The following is a 22,334-nucleotide window of genomic DNA, read 5'->3' on the forward strand; positions in this document are numbered from 1 at the left end:
GTTTTCATATTTTCGAATTTTAAATTTTAAAAATTAATTGCTTACGTGTCATCCATATAACAATCCATGTGTATATAATATTAGCAAAGTTAGTAAATGTTAATTTTTCCATCTATTTTGAGGTGATTTAAAAAATACAAATTTAATGGGTAAAAAGACGAAAAATTAAATAAATAACTAAAATGACTTTTTAAAAAATTTAGAGTGCCAGATAAATATGCCTTAAATAAGTGTTTTTTTTCCACAACAACCTTAAAAATTTGAGCAAATTTTCTTAAATATTTATTTTTAATATTTTATTATATTGCTATAAGATATTTGATAATTCCTTAAGCCTGCTCTTAGAGTCTAAAAACTCCACTGGTAGTGCAGACTTAAAAAATTGGTATGTTTATCTTTTTTTAATATTTTATTCTATCTCTATAAAACACTTGTCAACCCCAAATTCTATTTATGAAGTTTTTAGGGTACTAAATAAATTTTCTTAAATAAAATGTATTTTATGATTTAGTAAAGTTTTACAATTAACGGGGGTTGGTTGTTAATAAATAACAACAAATCATTTTTCTCAAATTCGAATGGGACACCCTTAAAACATTGGCTTTTGCATTTGCATATTCTTTGTATCTATTCCCACTTTTCATATTTAGTCAATGAAAGGTAACCCACAGCTTGAAAAAAAGCCACCAATATTTTTCAAATTTACTTTACAAGACAGAAAAAAAATCTAAAGGAAAAATAGCAATAATCAAACACTTGCAATTTGGGTTTTGAGTAGATTTCTACTATTTCTTTTAAGATTACCTTGTGTTTTGGGGGTCTAAATTCAATAGATAATGTTTAAAGTTTCAGCTTTATGACACACATCATTTACCATTTCGGGTTTTGTTAGTGGAATTTGACTTAGTCAGATAGCGATGGACATTTCTTCTAAACCAAGCAACCAAAAGAGGGGACCGAAGTTTAATCCAACATCACACTCACCATATTCACCTATGCTATTTCATCAATTTAGATTTCATTTATTTTTTAAACAATAAATGATTAACTTTTAGAATTTTTGAACTTCTTTTTAACTTAAAATAAGTAACTTAGATATATTATTATTATAATAAGATTTTACAGGGTTCTGATTAAATCATAAAAATGAAGAAAAAATAACTATTTGATTAATTCACGGGTAACCTGAACCTGAAATCTGTTAAATACTTTCTTTTCACTGAAAACCTATTTCTCTCTTTATTTTTAGTGTTGAAACCAGTTGACTTACATAAAAACTAAACTCCTATTTCTTAATACAAATCCTACTTAATATGATCGACATAATATGATCGACAAATGAGATCTTTAAATAGATGTCACTCTTAAAATGCTCATTAAATTGCAAAAATGGGCTGAATTAAGCCCAAATATCATCAACTTGAAACCCAAAGTCCATGAGTTTACAGAGCAAAGGACTCGAAACATGTTGGATCCACTAAACGAAAGAGGATCTCCAAGATTATCCAATCAGACTTAAAAAACTACACAAATGCATAAATGAAAGACGAAAAAGAGACCAAATAATTGTATTATACAGAAAAGATGATTGATGACAAAACAAGAAGACAATCGTCTCACAACTGAGAAAACCAGAAACCGTAATCAATGTTGAGATTCATCTATTTCAAGCTCCTAGAAATTGAGGCTTAAAGATCATCCATTGCCTATTGTCTACCGAACAAAATAAGTCACAAAAACAGGTTTGTTTATATAGCAACATAGGGTCTAAAACACTAACCAAGGATTGCCATGGTTCAACCAATCAACACTCAACACTAAACTTTCTGACGAGAATTTTCGAAAATAAAACATACCTAAAGAAGTACAAGGCCAAGCTCAGATGGTTTCAGTGTATGCCGTATCCTATAGTTGTAAAGATAATAGTGAAGGCTTCCATCACCTGGCCCAAATTTCAGTTCCTTCAAAAAGGTATCATTATGCATGACATCCAATGCATTGAAAACGTCAAATTCCTTCTGTTTTGCCACAATAAGAGCATCGTTCATCAGTTGAAGCAGAGGGGTCTTTGTACATACATTATAATACGAATACGCTGCCTTCAAAGTCAAATGATTCTTGTTCCCTAGGATCGATGAGGGAAGTGTGTAGAAACTGCAGAAATCAGTGATCTCATGGGTTTCGGAGCTTTCAGCAACATAACTATCAATAACACCCTCAGTAGGAAGAAGCCAATGCTTGACATCATGTTCACTGAAATCAGGTGCAACCACAAACTGACTCAAATAATTCCTGAGTATGCGTGTGACTGCAGGAACATCATGTAGCCCCATTTTCCTGAACCCTGGAGTGACTGTTGATTCAGGTAACTTGTAAAGCTTAATCGTCCGACTCATTGTCATCCTTGGACCAAGTCTGGAAAACCCAACTTCAATCAACTTCTTTGGATTCAAGGATCTATGCCAATATTGACAAGAAGTTATCGGTGTTGGAATAATGATTCCAGCAGTGTATGCTGCTTGCCAGATATTCTCCAAGTGAACCCTCCTTGTCACCTCTTTAATCATAACAGGAGCAAGCCTTTTTGACCTGAGCTTCTTATGAACGCATAGAAAATTAACCTCTGCCATGGTAACAATTTCATCTCGGACCCGGATTCTTGCTGGAACACCTGTAATGAAAGCAACTAACTTCTTGGAACTTTTAACACGGACGCCAATATGCCAGCTCTTAAAATAACCTGGGGGATGAAGGGCCCAGCGTAGAAACTCCTTCGAGTAATTAAACCTAAACATATTCTCATCATCCTCGACATAGTTATTTGCCAGAAGGTTATAAACCTCGGTGCACATTTCGTCCGAGTCAATATCACATGTAATCCATTCATACATGGTTGGAAGATTGTACGGTTCCTGCTTGACTTCCGATAAAGGTGTGGGAGCTTCAATAGGGCCCTCAGGCAAACTAGTGTCTCCCAAGTCTTTGAATTGCCCAACAGGCTGGGATTCCCAAAACTTGTGTCTCTTTTCAAGGCCAAGGGACTCTTGAACTTTCCCAGTTATCTCATCGAGTGCAAGGTCACTCTCTGAAGGTGCATTTCCATTGGGATTATGGCTTGGGGTTTCTTCAGGTGGACCAGAAGATTTGTTGCTATCAACCATTATGAATTAACTTCAAAGGCAGCCTGAAAGTCAAAGTAAATAACATGTGTATTTTACATTTCTTTATCTTCTATGAAAAATGATAACGAAGATTGATTAAGCTTCCTTGACGTTGCATAATTGGTAGTAAATTACTAAGGCATAAACGAGATGGAACGACCTTAACTATTACATTACCAAGAAAAACCATAAAAAAATTGAATGAAATTCTTGTTTTGATCAAACAGAGAACATAAAATCTTGATTTTTTCAAAGAAAAGAGAACAAAGCTTTCATATCCAAGATATTAAAACACACTAACTAATAATATTTCCAGTCCTATCTTTCTTTATTTCCCCCCTTTCCAAGCAAACCAACTGAATGGGGAAAATAGATGGAAAATCCAATTATGGTAAGTGAACAAAGAATATTGAAGATAAATCATGATGCAATTATGTTTTCTTTTACTTGTGTGTGTGCGCACGCGCGTTATCATCAAACAAAAGATGGCCTAGAAAGTGAAAAGTGAAAACCATGCAAATCCAGAAAACCAAACAGAAAATAAATAAATTACCTGATATTGTAAAAATGAATAAGATGGAAATTTTTTGAAAAATTTCCAGGGAACAACTCAAATTGAAGCGGAGATCTAAGAATTTTGAAGCTTCGTCTTGTGAGAGGGCATTGGGAATTTGGAAATAGTAGAAGAAGCGTGTAAGCGGAGCGACTATCTTCTAAGTCCTAATATTTTAATTAAGAATTTAAGGAATAAAATTTCCAAGCATTGTTGGTATATTTGTCATTTCCTATGTTTCATATTTCCATTTAATCAAGTCAGTTAGAATTAAATCTTAAATACTTTTTATTCTTTATAACCGTTTTACGATGGCATTGGGTGTTCATTATTAGAAAAGTAATTTGTTGTATTTAATGGTAAAACCTGAGGCTGGCGGGGCCCAGCCCTTAAAATTAATTTCTTATTTAAATTATTTTATGATTTATAAAAATTAAAATTAATAATAATAAAATTACTATTTTTTCTTAAAAATAATAAAATTTTAATTTAATCCATTAAATATCATAAATATATAGACTATTAAAATAATAAAATTACATTTTACCATTATAAAAATATACTGAATCTCAATAAATTTTTTAATTTTACTCTTAATTATATCATTGTACTCAACCACTATTGATATTTTATAAATGAAATTATACTACTAGAAAGAGTTTTTTTTATTTTTCATATTTTTATAAATGAAAAAACTTACAATAGTAAGGTTTGAACCATCGAACCTTATAAATTTTAAAATCACTTTACTATTTTATCAAAAGATTTATTTGATTCATTGTGAGTGTATTCTTGTATTAATAAAACATCATTAATATTAATTAATGTATCATATCTTTTCATTTTGTATCATTTAAAGTATATATAATTTGGTCCTTAAAATTATCTATTTGTACTTAATTGATTTTAATATTTTTTTAACTTAATTGGTTTCTAAATTTGTATTCCATTAATCAAGTTGGTACTTCTGCACTAACATCATTAGTTTGTGCTGGCATGGCATTGCTAGTCAATTTGAGTATGCCACAACTTAAAACGGCATATGAAAAACATAAATATAATTTTTTTATTTTTTAAATTTATATTTACCATATGGTAATCTCTCAATATGCCATGTGGCACCACTAAATTAGTTAGTAGTGTCGTATTAGTACAAACTAATGATGTTAATGTGAAGGTACTAACCTAACTGACGGAATACAAATTTAAAGATGAACTAAGTCAAAAAAAAAAATTTAAAACATGTAAATACAAATGAACAAATTTAGAGAAAATGATAAATTATCTCCTAAAAAATAACAATACTTTTTAAAGATTATGTATGATGCCCTTAACCTGCACAAATTAAAAGTATAAAAAATTGCAATATTTTTGAATCAACTTTTATATTATTTAAATCCTTAACTAAATTCATGTAGTAAGTTAACCAAATACCAATTTAATTGAAAATTTTTAATTTAACTTTACATATTTGAAGTTAATTATATTTTTACAAAAATACTTATGTATTTTTACCATTTCTATTAAAACCAGTATTCTAAAATCATTCTTATATTTAGTTTTTATCATTTAACAATAAAAATAATGAAACAACAATTCTATAAAATAATTTATAAAATTTTAATCTTAATCCTCGTTTAATTACCAGAGTTTTGATTTTTATTTCAAAATATTCGGTATTTAATAAATAATCAAACATGAATATTAGAAAAAATTGCATTAAGAATTTTCAAACATGGATGTATTTAACACAATGGAACATAAAAATTAAACTTTTTAATTGTTGCATCACATAATTCACTAATCAGTTATGAACTTATATACTGTTACTTCATTAAATAGAATCCACATAAATACATATAGTAAAAATAACTTTGAAATATATATGCCCCAATACCGTACACATACGCATACCCAACATTCCGCCCAAATATCATAGATCCCATCCCCTAGTATCCATAGAAATGTAGGCTTTTCATCACTAATGCCATGGGATGGGACTAAAAGAGTTTCTTCATTATTATGATTCTAAAATGTACATTCCCCTTGTCTACATGTTGCTTCCAAAAGTCAAAACTGATTTCCACTCTCATTATAACGGACTAATTGTACAATAATACCTTGTAATATACTAACTACATGATTCATCATGGATCTTGAATGGTCATAATGCATTTCAGTGCCCATGCATTGATTCATTGAACAAGATCAATGGATTCACAATTCACATACATACACAGATTCCAAAATTTATAAAGAAAAAGACAACTATCACTTACATCCTAGGCAGCTAAAGACTCAAACCAAAATAACAGTTTCCCCTCGTGAACCTGCAAGAACACGAAAAGAATTCATAATTAAGTTCCTGGGTACAAGGAAAAAAAAACATATGCCCAAGAAAAGAGTAGAAATGTGCAATTTCACATACATTGTTCATAGATTTCTTTCACTAGCTGAAGCATTGAATCGGTATCTTCAGCCATTTTGGAGACTCTTTCTGCCTCCTTCACGGCCTCAGCGGCTAAAAACGATTTATTTTCAGCTTCAGCAACTTTATAGGCTGTTGTGATGGCTGCTTCTTCTACTGTTTCACCAGAACCTATTGCACCAGAATTCTGCCGTAGGCGTACGTCTTTTTGTTTAGGGGTAGGTGTTTCTGTTCCCATCAAGGTATCTTCTCTGATCTTGTAGCAATTTTGTACCTGCATTGGAAGGTTTTAACATTAAGATGCATACAGCATCCACCATAGAATCCTCTTTTCCATTAAATCATTCAATAATGTAATACAACATCAAATTCTTGCATCTAAACTAATTATCAAAACCCGAGGTTGCTAGCAGGTCATCCCCAGAATCAATCTGCTAATAGTCATCTTTTAAATACATAAAAGGTAGGAGAGCTTCAACAGCGGAGTCAAAATTTGTCTTCTTTAACAAGATAAGATGACAATTCTGGAGGTCAGTCTAGAGGTTCTTATCCAGTTCAACTGATGTGAATGTGCAGAAAACAATTAAAACCTGAACAATTTATTATATTATTTTCCCTTTCCTGCAAAGTTTAGATTAGTATAGGAAAATGCCAGCTGTTGAAACAAATTTGGCATCATGTTTAGCAAACTCCAAATGACCATATAAATGGAGAAAAGTGGCTAAACTGTCAATCATGAAGGTGAAATACCCATTATAGAGTCACAATTACCTTTTCCAGTTTGCCTTGTGAAACAAGTCTTCTCAGCCTTGAACTTAGTAACCTTCTAAAATTTGGTGGAACCTCATGCCTTTGCTGCAGCATGTAAATCAAACCAGTTAGTATCCATATTCCCAAACATGCATTAATAAATAGGCAGTGATCACTGGTCCAAACACACACATACTTGCAAAAGGAAGACAAAGGCACACCGAGATAAAACATAAATATTCCAGTTTCACAATTTTAAGGAAAGAAGGATCTGTTGTGCCTGTAAAAGCAAATTATAGCACTGTTCTTTTTCATAAATGAAGTTTAAGAATTCAACTACTATATATGAGGGAGAAACGCCAGAATTTTTGGGAAGGATTCAGTTAAAGGTCCTCTAAAAACAACGCTCTCCTTCAGAGATCAACAACCAGATGATAGGTCTAGAAAACAAAGCATTTACGAAAAGCGAAAAGTGTGGCCAATGAGGCCTTAGCTTAATGGCAAGGTTGAGGCCCTAAGAACTTTGTGATCCCAAGTTTCAGTCTCACCCTGTGTAAATCATGTAGGGATTCTTAGTTCAGATTTATTTTGGTTAGTTCCACCATGCGTGAGCCCATCCAAAATTATTCTGGTTTAGGTTGGATATATTCCAGTTATCAATCCGGTCGTGCTTTTTATTCTTGATTCTAGTTATAGTTAATTGGCTGTAGTGACTGTAATTGAGTTTGTACTTGATAATTGTTCTTGTAACCTCTTCAAAAAAAAAAAACAAAAACAAAAAAAAAAAAGTGTTTCTAACATTTCTATATACAAGCTGATATCAGCTGAAAGCTACAGAATCCCAGCTCCGGGAAAACACCTAAGATTATTCAATCCTGTCTTCTACATTAAAACAAAACAACATAAATATCAGCATTCAGCATGTTAGCATTACGGTCATGCAGTCGAATCATCTAGTGCAATGTTAGGTACCTGTGTGTACAGAATTCAGGTACCACTGCGTGTTTGGGAGGAAATTTAACATGTTGTAATCCTGCTCTAAACTCTGAAGCACAATTTGCTCGCTAATATTTAGATATTACAACTACCTCAACATACGATATACATGAGTTACAGCTAAAAAGAGGGGAAGAAAAAGAAGAAACAAAACCCATCTCACCTCAATGTAGCTTACAATTGCACTTATATCACATCCATTTGTATCTTTAATGGTTGAAAGGGCTTCAAAAATCATTGTGTTATACCTGGTATGATGGAAATAAAAAGAAGAGAAATAGCATCAAGTGCATATTGAAGCAGGGAACATAGCATATTTATCAAGCTACCTTAACACAAAGCAAACTGAACACTCTGCATCTTGAGAAATAAATGGGAGAGACTATACTAATCATATTATATGAAATTCCATTAAACTTGCACATTAAGGCAATGCAGCATCAATTTTGGAAAACACAAAAAACTATGAAATCATTCAAAAGTAAAATTCAACTTAAACCTGCTAACCACAGTAAAGAAGAAAATCATACATAGAGGGGTTTTCAGATTTTGAATTGACCATGAAAAAAACAAATTCAGATAAAATTCATTATAAAATCCAAAAGGCTTTAGGGATGTTTTATTCCACTTCTCACACCACAGGTATGAGAAGATCAGTCATCAACACAGATGTCTTTCAAATAGAGAACAGAAAGAATAGAAATACAAACCTAGGAGCATTCTTCCCATCTATGCCGTTGTTTGAAGAATCACCCACAACAGTATCAGAAGTTACATTGTGAGCACGCAACGCAACTGGAGCAGAAGAATTGGGAGTGTTGGGAAGGGAAGCAACAATGGCTTTTACCTTGGGTGCTCTTGATTTGTCTCTGGCACCTTGAGTAGAAGTACTAACACTCAAATTCCGCCATTTATCCTGCAAATGAGTGCAAACATGAGAAAACCATATAGGTTGACCACAACATAGGAAAGCTATGAAGAACTTAAAATTCACCAAAACTGAGCAATAATTACATGGAAATCGAAAACTAGAATTAACAAATATTTTGTCCTTGGTTTTGAGTTCCAACAGTCTTATGAATATGCATTAGGTTCTTAATGACGAAGGCCCCTGTAAGCTTATATCACCTATCACTGCAATGAACCCACTACAAATTCTTAAATACTTACAAAGCTTTAGCAAGCCTAAATGTTTGATATCATGTAGAACAAAACATTTATTCCCTTTAAGAATTTAAATTGCTATATGCAGCATCACTTAATATGAATTAGGGTAAGATGTTTAGTAGTTTAAGCTTTAACCAAACCACGTGCATTGTACAAACATTCAAGAATTGATTTTAACTTAAACCTCTCACCATTCAACTAAAGTCAAACTCAAGGTAAGATTTCTTGATGTAAAATATCATCTCAATTAAAACAACGTAAAAAAAAAAATTGCTACTTATCACAAAATAATCCCTGTGACCAAACAACAAAACAGAGCAAACATAGCATTAGAGGAAAAAGTAAAACGATTTTAAATCCAAAAATCAACTGAAGACAAACAAACAAAAGAAAACGAAGAACCTTGAGGTCAATGTTGGAGCGGTGAGTGAGGAAAGGGGCAAATTCGGGATCTTTAAGGATGTTCTTCCACTTTCCAGGACCGTGTTTGGTGATTCCGGCCAGAAGCGCCTCCTCTTCCTCCGCCGTCCACTTTTGTTTCTGGTTTCCCATTCTAACCCTTCTCGCTTTGTGTGTCTCTCCCACCCTCCTCTATAAACCCTAAAACACCAAGAAGAAACTATACTTTGTTGTTACGTAGCTGCTTGGGGGAAGGGGGGTTATTATTATTAAAAATAACGGTTAATGGTTAATACTTATCCTAATAAAAATAGAAGGATTAATCAACAATTTTCCTAAATTCTAACACTACTTATTAGTATTTATTTTATTCACAGTTAATAGCAATCATTAACCTTCTAAAATATTAAAAAGAAAATGATTAATGATGAATAATTAATACTTAATGCTAATAAAAATAAAATAATTAATTAAAAATTTTCTAAATTCTATCATAATTTTTTATTATCCAACATCGATAGTAATGACTTCGTCGATAACAATAACTAATCACTTAAAACACAACGAAAATTAAATCTCTAACCTTATAATTAAGAGAAATATTACCAAATAAATTAAATCATGAATCGTTTTCTTCTCAAGCATCGTTATTTGCCCGCTATTTTTTGACATAACACTAACAAATACGGTAAACCTATGAACATGTGCAAGCAACAAAGCTTGGAACACGTGGACTGAATGTTACCCTCTTCTGTTAATATAGCTTGTAAGGGCCAAAACAAAGCAAAACTCTTTTGAACCACACTAACCAATTTCAATCGAAATAACTATGTTTGTACCTACCACTAGCCAAGGCATAACATGCATGGTCAAAGTATGAAAATGAAGTATGTATAATGAGTTAGCTTATAAGAAACTTAAATGTAAGCTTCACTGCTCGTCATGGGATTGGTTTCAGAACTTAAATATTTATCCGTAAAAGTTTCATAAATAATGTTAATGTAACACTTCATATTATATATAAGCATTTAAATTTTAAATTTATTTTTCAAAAATAAATTTTAGACTACTTTTCAAATTTAATGTTAATCTAAACCAATGTATTCTTTTCATTTTTTTTAAATAGACAAATTGATGATCACATTTTACATTAACAAGCAAATAATTATATGTAAATTTAGTTATAAATAATACAAATAATTATATAAAATTATGTATGTCATTTCTTGACCAGTGAGACCAAGCCAATTTGAAACTTGGGCTTGGAGTTATTTTAAAATAAGATTGTGATTTTACCTAATTCATTTTTTGGTATATTTTATATTTGTTTTAATACATGTCTAAAGTTTATAATTTTTCTTTTTATCAATTGATATTTATAATATCATAATAATTATAAGGTCTTATTTATTGCAATTTGAGTTTGTGCTTATAAAAAAGAAACTAAACCCTATGACCGCATTTTATAGAATGAAAGGTGAAGACTTAAATTGCTCCAAATAAAGACAATATAATTAAACTTGATTAAGGGTTTGTTCGATTCAATGAAAATAATTTCTGGAATATGTTTTTTTTAATTCTTCTTGGTGTTTGAGGTAAAATTTAGAAATCTATTTTCCAAAAACTGTTTTAGTGGCATAAATTTAGTTACATAGTTCTATTTACATTCAAATTAAATAATAACTTTAAATGCTTAAATACAATTTAATACACTAAGTAAAAATATTTTAGTTACAACATTTTTCTCAAATGCATCAAATATATAACTATTAAACACAATTATATATTCAAAACAAACCACAATAGTATAACTTTTCAATATTTTGCATACCAAATAAACATATACAAACTTGCATAACAATATATCTAAAAAAATTATATTCTAACCAATATATATAAAAATACACAATAAGTTCACATATCGAATCAATGTATCACGGGGACGGCTTGTGAGATGGAAATGGAGATGCATTGGGTGTTGGATGCATATTTGAGTAATGCTGTTACATTGGGAGATTTCAAAATAGGAAGTGGAATAGATTATTTTGATGCAGTTTTAGGGGCTTCTAGTTCTTCATTGCTGCCACAATTTTCTGACAATTGAGGCTTTAATTATTTACGCATTATAAAGCAAAGGTAGATATTAATTGGTCACCTAATATTTTTCCTTCAGTTTTTGGTGTTGGAAGACATCCATTATTATTTTTTCAACACTAAATGATTAAATAATTAAGTTGAATGAATTGAAGAAACGTAGTTTTGATTGAAATTCTAGAATGTTTTGATGTTAAAAGAATAAATTAAATTACTAAAGTTTAACTATTAAATAGAAAAATAATATTGTATTAAATACAACAAAATTTTAAGTTTAAAAGTTATTTAACATCTACCGTCTTTCCGTGAGATTATGCAACATGAAAATATTGAACTCAATAGATTTTTTTTTCATTTGTGGAACATTTAGTATTGGTGCATATTATTGTATTTCTATATAAACAAATTATTCAATTCTTTAAAGCAAATTTATTTTAAATCTAACTCATGCTAAGTGATAAAATAATAGGATACTTAAATATAAATTCGTTGATCTTCGATTCAAGATGATGAAGTTAATAGATTTATGTCAATGGAAGTTTATAAAATTGAGAAAAAATCACAAATTATGCAAAAGTCATAGTACTCCTAACAAGCAACTATTGTTCCTATGTCTATCATTCTATCATTTTGCATTACTCTTAGATATAATTTATAATAATTTATCTTACAAAAAGATGAGAATGTAATCCAAAAATATAATGTAATAATGCTATAAAAGTTTTACCATGTTCAATAAGGTCACAATATTCTACTGCTATAAATAGCTAAAACATTGAGTACGTTGTATGTTAGTCAATTTTGTTTCATTTTTTTAGACGTGTACAGTAATCTTGTGTCGCATTTATAATAAAACCATGTACATATGTACCATTTGGAACTAAAATATTAAAAGAAACAAAAATTGTTGGTCAAATCCACGAAAGTGGGCGCCCGCCTAACAGTCAAGCCCAAACACTAATTGTGCCGCTTATCTTTCCATGTAAACCATCATTCTCTATGGTACATACAACTCATCGAACTAAGCTTAGATCCACTGATCATGACCGTCTAATTTTCCCACTCCACTCTATCAACGGCTTGTTCTTACTCTCTTTTTTTTATACCGTTTAATTTTATACGCACAAAAGGGAAGCGATCTTTTTTCATTTACTGTTATTATATTTTTATTTCCCTAAAAAAAGGGTTCTCTTAATAAAAACAAGTGAGATCTACTGTGTTTGATCTTATGCCCGAACGGTCTAAACCCTAACCTTCTCATTTTTAGTCCATTTTTTTCTGAAGTGTTTGATTGGGAGCTTAGAGAATCATGGCTTATGCATCTCATATCATCAATCATTCTAAAAGGGTAACTCTCAAGTTTTTTCATTTCTGGATCCGTTTATTGGATTTTTCTTTTTAAACACTGCATCAGTTTTTGATTCGAATCTCTTTCTGGATTTGAATATTTATCGCTATTTATTTTAGTTCATAAATGACTCTATTAACTTAATTGATGATTCCTTTTTACTATCCTTGAATTGATCGTAGTTGGAATTTTCGGTCTCTTTTTAGCTTATAATTTATTTATATATTTTTAATATAAACTTTTGAATTTCTGATATTTCAGTTGAGGAATGTTCCCAAATTATTGCGGTACGATCACGCTGTTCTAGTTCGTTGGTTTTCCAATGGAGCACAATCATCTGTTTGTAAAAGAGAAGGTACATATAAGAATAAAATGCCGCATTAGAAAGATTGCTTTGTTGTCATACTTAGTTTTCTAATATCTAAAAGCATAGTAACCGTTTAGAATTTTGTTTAGTCTACTTAGTCAACATGCAAAAAAAGTGCCTCCCAAGCCTACCGGGTAATGGCTATCCGGTTTACAGAATAATATAATATAAGTACATGGTTTGCTCGTATTCTTTCTGCTACCCGTCTTTATTAAGAGCTGTCTGGCATGCTACTCTTCGTTATGTTTTTGTGATTACACTTAGTGATAAAAACATAGCAGTGTGGATTTAATTTTGTTTATGTTATGTTAAGAAAAGTTGGTTACTATTCAGATGTTGCAAAGATCCGTCCTCTTGGCTATGCATCTGCAGAAAGAGAGACTGTATCTAAGTTTGTTGGCAGTCACCCTGTAAGTTTATCTGTCTTTTTCTCCCATTAGCGGAGCAATAAATTTGCAGTCATTTTGTTGCTTTTTTATCCTTTTTTTCTTATGCAGACTCTCATTCTGCATTACCTTCTTAGTTGAAGTTAAGACTCAGTTAGTCAACAGTGTCTATTTAACATCTTATTCGCAGGTATCATATTGTTTATCTAAGAAGACTCTTTCTAGGACAGTAATGAGATCAGGAATTCCAATGGATAGTGTGGTATACAGCAGAGGACTTTTATGGTAAATTTTTCAGCATTTTCTGTTACCTTGTTGGTGATTTTACTAATCATTTGAAGAACCTAATCCCTGTATCCGTTTTCAGTTCACAGGCACTTTCTAGTAGAGGATTTGCATCTGATGCAGGTATGGATTATTATTTTAATTATTTTACGCTGTTCTCTTAGGAATCCATTATTTGTCAAATGGTAAAAGGTTTTGCACTTACTGGTGACTACTACAGTAACGTGTGTTTAACTGATGCAACTGCACGCCTTATGCTGAATTCAAAAGTATGACCATATTGATGTGCTTTCCCTAGAAACTTTTATGTTGAAACCGTAATTTGCTGTGAGATTTATTATTGTTCTCTCTTGTCAAAATTACCCTTTCTGACAGGAGAGCTCAGGTAATAGGAATTTACTTTATGGGTAATAATATGTTGTATTATGAGATATCATCATGATTGCAGTTCATTATCTGTCTCTCTTTTACAAGGCAGTGCTATACGTTTTTTTTCCTTGCTAGTGCTATTGCTTAGGTAGTGCTGGATTTATTTAGCATGTATTCAGGTTGCCAGTGGTTTTTTTGCCAATGTAGAGGTTAGTATATTTATGGTTGAGCACGTGGTAGTTGGAATGATGATTGATAGGTCTCAAGTTGAACTTTGCTGCATTAATGATAGCCATGGGGTGTTACTTGTTTGTTAACTGTTCAATTTGTTTATTGCGTCACCTACTAAATAATGCTAACATTCTTAAGTTGCTTTCAGGCCTTCCTCCTCACCAAGAAATTGGAATGCCTTCACTCTCACCCACGATGACTGAGGTCTGAACCATGCTAGATCTTCCAAACATGTTGTAAATATATCTGTGCTATTCTTCTAAGTATGTGAATTTCTAAATGCAGGGAAACATTGCTAGGTGGTTGAAGAAAGAGGGTGATAAGGTGTCTCCTGGTGAAGTGTTGTGTGAAGTTGAAACTGTAAGGCATTCTCCTGTTTGTTGGCTCTATCCTTCATCTTCTTTGTTTGTATCAGAAATTACGATTTTATTTATAACTTCATTTATTATGTGAAGGATAAAGCAACAGTGGAGATGGAATGCATGGAAGAAGGTTATCTTGCTAAGATTATAAAGGGAGATGGGTCAAAAGAGATCAAAGTTGGTGAGGTATTGATTTCAAGAAATATTATGCATATATTTTATCTTTTTTCAGTTCTCACCTTTGTGGATTGGGGAATCAATTTGACTAAATAGAGAAGTTGCAACTTTGCTTTGCACCTCTTTATTTTCTGTCTATTGCCTTTTTTTTCCTGAGTAAAATACAATTCATTTTGTGTTTTCTCTTGTGGTCTTATGTAGATAATTGCCATCACTGTTGAAGAGGAGGGGGATATTGCAAAGTTCAAGGACTACAGTCCTCCAGCATCGGATTCTGGTGCTCCTGCTGCAAAAGACTCAGCAGCTCCTCCCCCGCCAAAGCAGGAGCCTGTTGAACAGCCAGCTAGTTCACCAGAGCCTAAGACTCCCAAGCCTACTTCCTCTCATTCAGAAGATCGCATTTTTGCAAGTCCTCTTGCACGAAAATTGGCTGAAGAGCACAAGGTTTGTTGTATAAGTTCTGTGACTTCAATTTTAATTTTCTGTGTCAAGATGCTACCTTGAGTTCTAATTGTTTCTATGCAATATCTTTTTAACATTTTCCATTCCTTTTGGATGCAAATGTAGGTGCCTCTCTCAAGTATCAAAGGAACAGGTCCTGAGGGACACATTGTAAAGGCTGATATTGAAGATTATTTGGGTATCATATTTAAATTTCTACACTGAGTGATTCATTCTGTTGCAATTTGTGACCCTGATAAGTAATGCTATATTATACAGTAAAAAATGTCTTGTCTCCCACCCCCCACCCTACCCTTTTTTCTTTCCGGAGATTCTTTAGTAGTATTCTTTTTGATGTACTATTGTCTCATTTTCTGCTTACTGGAGAGTTTTCCTTGTCATGTAGCTTCACGTGGGAAGGAAGTTTCAGCACCAATTCCTAAGACAAAGGATACAGAACTTGCAGCTTTAGATTATGTGGATATCCCTCATTCTCAGATAAGAAAGGTCTGTTACGGGTTGGCATTATTTATATAAGTTTCATGAGAGTTCAAGGCTGTAAAATGTTTATGGTACACGGATTTTATTATGGATCCACTTCATAGAGGATGGTCCCCTTTGAATGGAACTTTACATTTCATCTAGTTCTGAAAGGATATGCATTCTATTGTAACTAGTGAAATCTCAAATTCTAGCTACCTTCTAGATTTCTTTACTCTTTGCATAAGAATGCATAGAAATTTATATCTCTATCTTCTCTCCAGCTTCTTCTGTTGTCTCCCCATGCCCATTATGTATCAATGTGCTTTGTCAGTCATTTCTACTATAAATTTTGACAGGTCACAGCATCACGCTTATTATTCTCAAAGCAGACTATCCCACATTATTATTTAACAGTGGATACATGTGTCGACAGACTTATGGAGTAAGTAATAGTGCTTTGATCTTCTCAAAAAGAAATTGATGAATTTGATAATTATAAACTGTTTTGTTACCTTCAGTTTGCGGAGCCAACTCAACTCATTACAGGAAGCTTCAGGTGGGAAGCGTATATCTGTCAATGATCTTGTAATTAAGGTAGACGATTTCTATACTTAGCTTTGAGATGTTCAAGTTGACCTGCTTTGATACTTTTGTTATGGTCCAAGAGGCTTTTGTATAATGGCTTGTGGTCGATATAATGGGAACTGTGGATCTAACATGGCAGTTCAGGATTAAGGGCTAGTTTAGCAATACTTTTGAAAAGTGTTTTTGAAAAATGCTTTTGAAAAGTGCTTTTGAGAAGTGCTTTTGAGTGTTTAGCATTGTTGTCAAAAAGTGCTTTTGAGAAATAAAATGTCCATTTTAGACATGTTAATTATGAAGCAACAAATATACATTTAAATAATATTTAAATTAGTTAATATTATTATATTTTAGTAAGAATATTAAAAAATTTATTATAACTTCTTGTTAATATTTTAGTATATGAAATATAAATTTTAAATATTTTAAGCAATAAATATTAATTATTTATAAAATTTAATTAGAATATATAAACTATATTTTAAATATTTAAATATAACCATTAAATGTTTGTAATTAGTATTTTAAATTTTTTTATTTTTAAATTAATGATTTTAACACATTTGTAATTAAGCACCAAGAAAAAAAGAAGAAGGAAAGTACTATGTTATTTGAGGGGTGAACAAGTAATTAAGCACCAAAAGCAGCTTGTTTAGCACAGCTTTTCTTCTAAAAGTGTTTTTTTTAAGCATTGCTCAGCAGGCCCTAAGCTTCAGAGTACATAGTTGAAGCATATTATGTCAACTTCTTGCCTCATCATATATACTTGCTTTTTCCTCCATGTAAACTTAAATCCTTTCCCTGAAATAATGTAATTGAAATGGCTTTTTTTATGTATATGCTAATATACTGATATAGTATTTCTGCAAATAAGAAATTAGTGCAGAATCTCCCTTATTTATTTATTGAATTGTCATTAGAATACCGCAAAAATTGAACATTATTTATTTAATATACTTAGAAGGTAGAAGTTTTTTGCCAATTACAGGCTGCTGCATTGGCTCTCCGAAAGGTTCCTCAGTGCAATAGTTCATGGACAGATGACTATATTCGCCAGTGAGTATAAATTCCTTGCGATCTGATTAAGTCCTGAGTGCATACTGCATATCAATTATCATCATGACATGCTTTTGTTTGCTTCCAACCTCAGGTATAACAATGTGAATATTAATGTAGCTGTGCAGACAGAGAATGGACTTTACGTCCCTGTTATCAGGGTGAGCAGTTTGAACTTCATACTGTTCAATTCTTAGTGTAATTCTCTATTTTTAAGTGATAATTTGTTGTACATGTTGCAGGATGCTGATAAGAAAGGTTTGTCCTCAATTGCTGAGGAGGTCAAGAATTTGGCACAAAAAGCCAAAGAGAACAGCTTAAAACCAGAAGATTACGAGGTTAGAAATTGTGTTTATGTTGATAAACAATAATTGATGTTATGATTGATCATCATATGAACCATATTCATGCTGGGTTTCCATTGCAGGGAGGCACATTTACAGTGTCTAACTTGGGAGGGCCCTTCGGTATTAAGCAATTCTGTGCCATCATTAATCCTCCACAGTCTGGAATTTTAGCTGTTGGGTCTGGTAAGATTTGTCCTGAATTTGCCCTACATCATGCCATATCCATTTCTGCTTCTTCGTAATCGATGGACTGTATGTATGCAGCTGAGAAGAGGGTTATCCCTGGCTCGGGTCCTGACCAATTCAAGTTTGCCTCGTTCATGTCTGTAACTCTAAGCTGCGATCATCGAGTTATTGATGGTATGTAGTTTTTGTTTAGAATTCTAATAGTTTATCATTAATCTAACTTGTACAATCCAAGTAATTCCACTTGTTCATTTAGGTGCGATTGGTGCTGAATGGCTGAAAGCTTTCAAAGGGTACATTGAGAATCCAGAGTCAATGTTGCTCTAAATCAATGGTGTTTGTTTCTTTAAGTTAAACACACTTTCTTGCTGTGATCAATTTTCGTGATGGCTTGAATCCAATACATGTATTCCTGGGCAATTTTCTTCGGGAGTAGTATTTTCATTGTAAACCAATTTAAATTTTTTTGGGGAATAAGGGGGATCAGGAATTGAGGAACAAAACTGCGAGCTGGAATTTTCCTTTTGCAGAGTGTAATAACCCTTTCCATACGGAATATTTGGAATGATTTAAGGGGATGCTACTGCTAACCCATCACATTTCTAGTGTTTTACTGGTCAGAATTGTTCACCGAAAATAATGGTTTTGCATCAAATATTCTTTAGTATTCTGAATTAGCAACCCCTGCTCATACGGTTGACAAAATTTCCCGTTGAAGGTTTGATTTCGACGGTGTCAAGTTAGTACATCTAGTTTAAAGCCATATAGAAATGAGAACTATGCTGTGTTTTCATGTTTTGAGTTCTAGTTCAAGCTCGATAGATAGATCCTCGTCTTTGTTGGTAGTGTTGGTATTCATATTCGTCGCTTTGATCTGCTGACCGGCTTTCCCCATCTTTTTTGAAACATGCTGGTATGAGTTTTGTGTAATCTTGTGGCTTCACTTTGTGTGACCAAAGACTCCCAAGTGGATCAGTTTTGCTCAGCTTGGGTTGGGAATTGTTTGTATAAATGCTCGAGAACTGTTATTACTAAGAAGGGGAATAAAAGTTCAAATTTCTATTTCTCCATCCCGTCCGTATTTGCGGGATTTATAATGTTTTACAAGCCTCTCAAACCCTCCCTTTAATAGAGAAGATCCAACTTGTTAAAAGAATATCAAAGATGCAATGAGAGAAACTTCTGTGTTATATCTATATGAAGGCGAATAACAACAAAATAGAAAATAAAATCTAGCACCTTATCCTTGAATTTTTTGGGGGGTGTCACTAAAGATCCCAATCCTTAAAGAAAAGAACAAAACCCCAGAGTCAGAAACAACAACGGAACATAACTCTATGGTGAATATACAATCACTTCTCCTTTCCATCCTTTAAATAACCCGCTGGCCTCTGCAGAACAACCAAAGCAATAACAAAATTTCCAGTTAACCAACCAAAAAGAGGTTTAGAGTGTTGAAGCATATAATATATATGCATGTGATACACATGTATAACTATTCCTATTCAGCTTTTTATAATTACCAGGCTTCAATGCCCTAGTCAAAGCTAAGACCTTGATACCTGACCTTAGCAGAAAGGAAAGCCGATAGGCAACCGCATGGGACCATATCACTTTAGACCATTACCTATAGGAAAACATGCTACCAAACAACATCAAAATGATCATAAAACAGTGCACCATTACATGCCTTAGATGAAGTTGCAATAAACCAAGTTCAGACCGTAGTTGAATATAAGATCCATTAACATCGAAAAGAAAATTTCAGCACATCAATTTCACATATTAAATAAAACTAGATTTCTCTAAAACCTAATGCTATTAGCAAAAATTTCCCCTCAAATTTAACCTACAACCACCATAAAAATTTCAATCTAATCACATACCAACTTATTGCAAAATCATCTCTTTTTTCAAATGGGCACGTATCTCTTCAAAACTTGCTTCCCAGCGACCACTGCTCCCGCCGCCAACCCACCCAGAGCACCCGCCACCGCCGCGGACCTCACACCTCTCGCCGCACGACAAACCGCTCCGGTGGCCAGACCCGCAGCCACGCTGCTCCAGACATCATCACGATCAGTCACCGCCACGACTCCACTCTCCAGCCCCGCATAAATCAAGCCCACCACCCCGATCCGGTTTCCCCATGTCCGGCCCGTATGACCCGAACTATTCAAGATCCGGTTGATCTTCAGCTTCAAAGTATCGCCTTGCTCGAAGTTCTTGAGAGCCGAGAAGAGCCCGACGGCTGCGCCGGATATAGAGCCACCTAAATAAGCGGAACCGGTGTAAAAGGTCAAATTTTCTCCCCAAGAGCGGCGTTGGTGGAGGGATTCCTCAGCAAAGAGGAACTCCGGAGAGGTTGGGAGCTTGTACAGGTTGGTTATGGGAACTTGAAGGTTCAAGTCTTGGTATGGGTTGTAAAGTCGGGTGTTTGGTTCCGCTTCAGGGTCGGAGCGACGATGATGCGCCATTGTTAATAGTGAGTTGGGTGGCTCGACACTTGGAGTTGGTTAGGGTTTAGTTTATTGGCAGAGAAGGAAGAGAAGGGTTGAAGATTTTATGTTTTGTTAGCGGCGTCGGGAGTTGGACCAAGTTGGGCCTTTTTAAATTTTTTTTTATATATTTATATGAAAATATTGGTCGGCCGAATGAAAAGTGAAAACCCGATTTTGTAACTTTTGCTCTTTTTAAAGTATATTTCATACGAATGAGATGGACCAATCAATTTTTTTAAAGAAACATAAATTTGATAAATATTTCCAATTTTTTTGTAAAATATTTTATACATCCTACTAAATTAATTTAAAAAATATTTAAAACTATTAGGATCAAAATAAAAAAATATATTATAAGGAGTCAGATTAAAATAATATTTTATGAGAATCTTAAACTTTAAAATTTAATCCCATCACGGTTCTTTTATGTTGCTAAATAACCATGATTTTATTATTTTGACTGTTAATTTGTCATTTATTTCTCGGTACTGTAAAAATTCTATAAAACAGACTTAAAATCTATATTGTAGTTTTAAAAAATTTGTGTTCAACACACGTATTGTATTTACATATTTAAATATAAATATATGATTTTAAATATGAAATAAAGTTTTTAAGAGGAAAAATTAAAGATTACCTCGCGATTGAATTTGAGAATGATATCAGAAAAATAAATTTATCATTCCACCCATAATTTAATTAATAAATAAATTTTAATTTTAAATATATTGTATCATATCTATATGCATGCAGTTGGAACAACGTAACTTAAAACTATTTTCGGACATACGACTGCAACCATTGCTAAGAAAAATAAGTTAAAATTGGTTATGTAACATAGAAAAAAAAGGAAAAAAAATTCAATCATGCAAAATCATTTTCAAAGCGAATCAATCAAACACGATTTTGTATAAACATGATGAACGACGTAACGTCATAAAATTCAAGATAGTAGTTTTCTTATTTTTTGAGGTTGAACTATTAAATGTCAAAAGTGTGCTTGAAGAAGGTCATGAATCGGATAGAAACAAATTTAAAGAATCATTCCCAGAAATTACCCAGAAATAATATAAAAAAATCTATTTTGGGTAAAAGTACTGTCCAAGTGATTGGGAATTAAATTCTATTTTGTTTCATTTACTAAAAATAATAAAATTAATCACTTTAGATTAAAAATTAAAATAATATTTTTAATTAAAGTTTTATTAATTTTATTGATGAAAACTAAAGTGAATGATGAAATAATCATACAATTACATATTTTATGTCATATACATTTCATGTTGATATATAATAATTAAATTTTAATAGTAAAAAAGATGAAATAAAATATAATCTAATTTTAATATTAAAAATTTATTTAATTTTAATTTTATTCCAAAGTAGTCCTCTGAAGTCTTACCATTGTAATTTATTTGGTTGAAATGAAAACAGAATGGTTAGATTATAGATTCTGGAGAAAAGAAATAGGAAAAAAAGAGTAGGAAGAAGAACAAAAACCTTTGAAAAAAACCATGGTACTTGGAAGCAGATGGATAAAAGGGCAAAAAAACAAAGAGGAAAACAGAGATGGATTAGATCACATCACATGGGTGGAAAAGACATTAATGGTGTGGGTGGGTATGAGTTTTTTTTACAGAGGATTGGGAGGCACGTGTCCCTCCT

The 22,334-nt window shown here is 32.4% G+C and overlaps 4 protein-coding genes across 7 annotated transcripts; 1 reads left to right on the forward strand and 3 right to left on the reverse strand.

The window, feature by feature from the left end:
* Positions 1-1,515: 1,515 nt before the first annotated feature.
* On the reverse strand, positions 1,516-3,952 carry LOC108452918 (glycylpeptide N-tetradecanoyltransferase 1-like). The gene is made up of 2 exons (XM_017750718.2): positions 3,715-3,952; positions 1,516-3,184 (listed from the first exon to the last, which is right to left on the reverse strand). Exon 2 carries the CDS (start codon positions 3,159-3,161, stop codon positions 1,857-1,859), a length of 1,305 nt encoding a protein of 434 aa, XP_017606207.1. The 5' UTR covers positions 3,162-3,184; positions 3,715-3,952; the 3' UTR covers positions 1,516-1,856.
* A 1,558-nt stretch (positions 3,953-5,510) lies between these two features.
* Positions 5,511-9,747, reverse strand: LOC108452920 (telomere repeat-binding factor 4). Its single transcript, XM_017750720.2, has 6 exons — positions 9,458-9,747; positions 8,599-8,804; positions 8,052-8,136; positions 6,914-6,997; positions 6,143-6,416; positions 5,511-6,044 (listed from the first exon to the last, which is right to left on the reverse strand). The coding sequence occupies exons 1-6, from the start codon at positions 9,605-9,607 to the stop codon at positions 6,013-6,015; spliced, it is 831 nt and encodes a 276-aa protein (XP_017606209.1). The 5' UTR covers positions 9,608-9,747; the 3' UTR covers positions 5,511-6,012.
* Positions 9,748-12,664: 2,917 nt separating this feature from the next.
* Positions 12,665-18,808, forward strand: LOC108453149 (dihydrolipoyllysine-residue acetyltransferase component 2 of pyruvate dehydrogenase complex, mitochondrial-like). Its single transcript, XM_017751091.2, has 19 exons — positions 12,665-12,896; positions 13,158-13,251; positions 13,597-13,673; positions 13,840-13,934; positions 14,017-14,057; positions 14,683-14,738; positions 14,820-14,894; positions 14,990-15,082; positions 15,275-15,517; positions 15,641-15,713; positions 15,921-16,021; positions 16,354-16,439; positions 16,516-16,591; positions 17,568-17,635; positions 17,730-17,796; positions 17,878-17,973; positions 18,063-18,165; positions 18,247-18,342; positions 18,425-18,808. The coding sequence occupies exons 1-19, from the start codon at positions 12,858-12,860 to the stop codon at positions 18,493-18,495; spliced, it is 1,650 nt and encodes a 549-aa protein (XP_017606580.1). The 5' UTR covers positions 12,665-12,857; the 3' UTR covers positions 18,496-18,808.
* On the reverse strand, positions 18,497-20,798 carry LOC108453151 (mitochondrial import inner membrane translocase subunit TIM23-2-like). Of its 4 annotated transcripts, none has more exons than XR_008282936.1 (2): positions 19,736-20,798; positions 18,497-19,559 (listed from the first exon to the last, which is right to left on the reverse strand). XR_008282936.1 is itself a non-coding variant. In XM_017751092.2 (2 exons), exon 1 carries the CDS (start codon positions 20,643-20,645, stop codon positions 20,082-20,084), a length of 564 nt encoding a protein of 187 aa, XP_017606581.1. In that variant the 5' UTR covers positions 20,646-20,798; the 3' UTR covers positions 18,497-19,559; positions 20,055-20,081. The 4 variants fall into 4 exon arrangements, 1 of the variants encoding a protein (XP_017606581.1); XR_008282935.1 differs by having other exon boundaries at positions 19,731-20,798; XR_008282934.1 differs by having other exon boundaries at positions 19,692-20,798.
* Positions 20,799-22,334: the final 1,536 nt, after the last annotated feature.

The sequence above is a fragment of the Gossypium arboreum genome, chromosome 5 (assembly GCF_025698485.1).
Source record: "Gossypium arboreum isolate Shixiya-1 chromosome 5, ASM2569848v2, whole genome shotgun sequence".
Taxonomy (NCBI): domain Eukaryota; kingdom Viridiplantae; phylum Streptophyta; class Magnoliopsida; order Malvales; family Malvaceae; genus Gossypium; species Gossypium arboreum.

What these genes read in the sequence shown, in the direction of transcription:
- LOC108452918 (XM_017750718.2), bottom strand. Translation starts at nt 3,161, where the DNA reads ATGGTTGATAGCAACAAATCTTCTGGTCCACCTGAAGAAACCCCAAGC.
- LOC108452920 (XM_017750720.2), bottom strand. Translation starts at nt 9,607, where the DNA reads ATGGGAAACCAGAAACAAAAGTGGACGGCGGAGGAAGAGGAGGCGCTT. An exon ending in GCTCCAACATTGACCTCAAG is followed by an intron (nt 8,805 to 9,457) that starts GTTCTTCGTTTT and finishes ACTCATTTGCAG; the next exon opens with GATAAATGGCGGAATTTGAG. An exon ending in CAATTGTAAGCTACATTGAG is followed by an intron (nt 6,998 to 8,051) that starts GTGAGATGGGTT and finishes TACATGCTGCAG; the next exon opens with CAAAGGCATGAGGTTCCACC.
- LOC108453149 (XM_017751091.2), top strand. Translation starts at nt 12,858, where the DNA reads ATGGCTTATGCATCTCATATCATCAATCATTCTAAAAGG. An exon ending in TGTTGTGTGAAGTTGAAACT is followed by an intron (nt 14,895 to 14,989) that starts GTAAGGCATTCT and finishes TATTATGTGAAG; the next exon opens with GATAAAGCAACAGTGGAGAT. An exon ending in TAAAACCAGAAGATTACGAG is followed by an intron (nt 17,974 to 18,062) that starts GTTAGAAATTGT and finishes TTTCCATTGCAG; the next exon opens with GGAGGCACATTTACAGTGTC.
- LOC108453151 (XM_017751092.2), bottom strand. Translation starts at nt 20,645, where the DNA reads ATGGCGCATCATCGTCGCTCCGACCCTGAAGCGGAACCAAACACCCGA.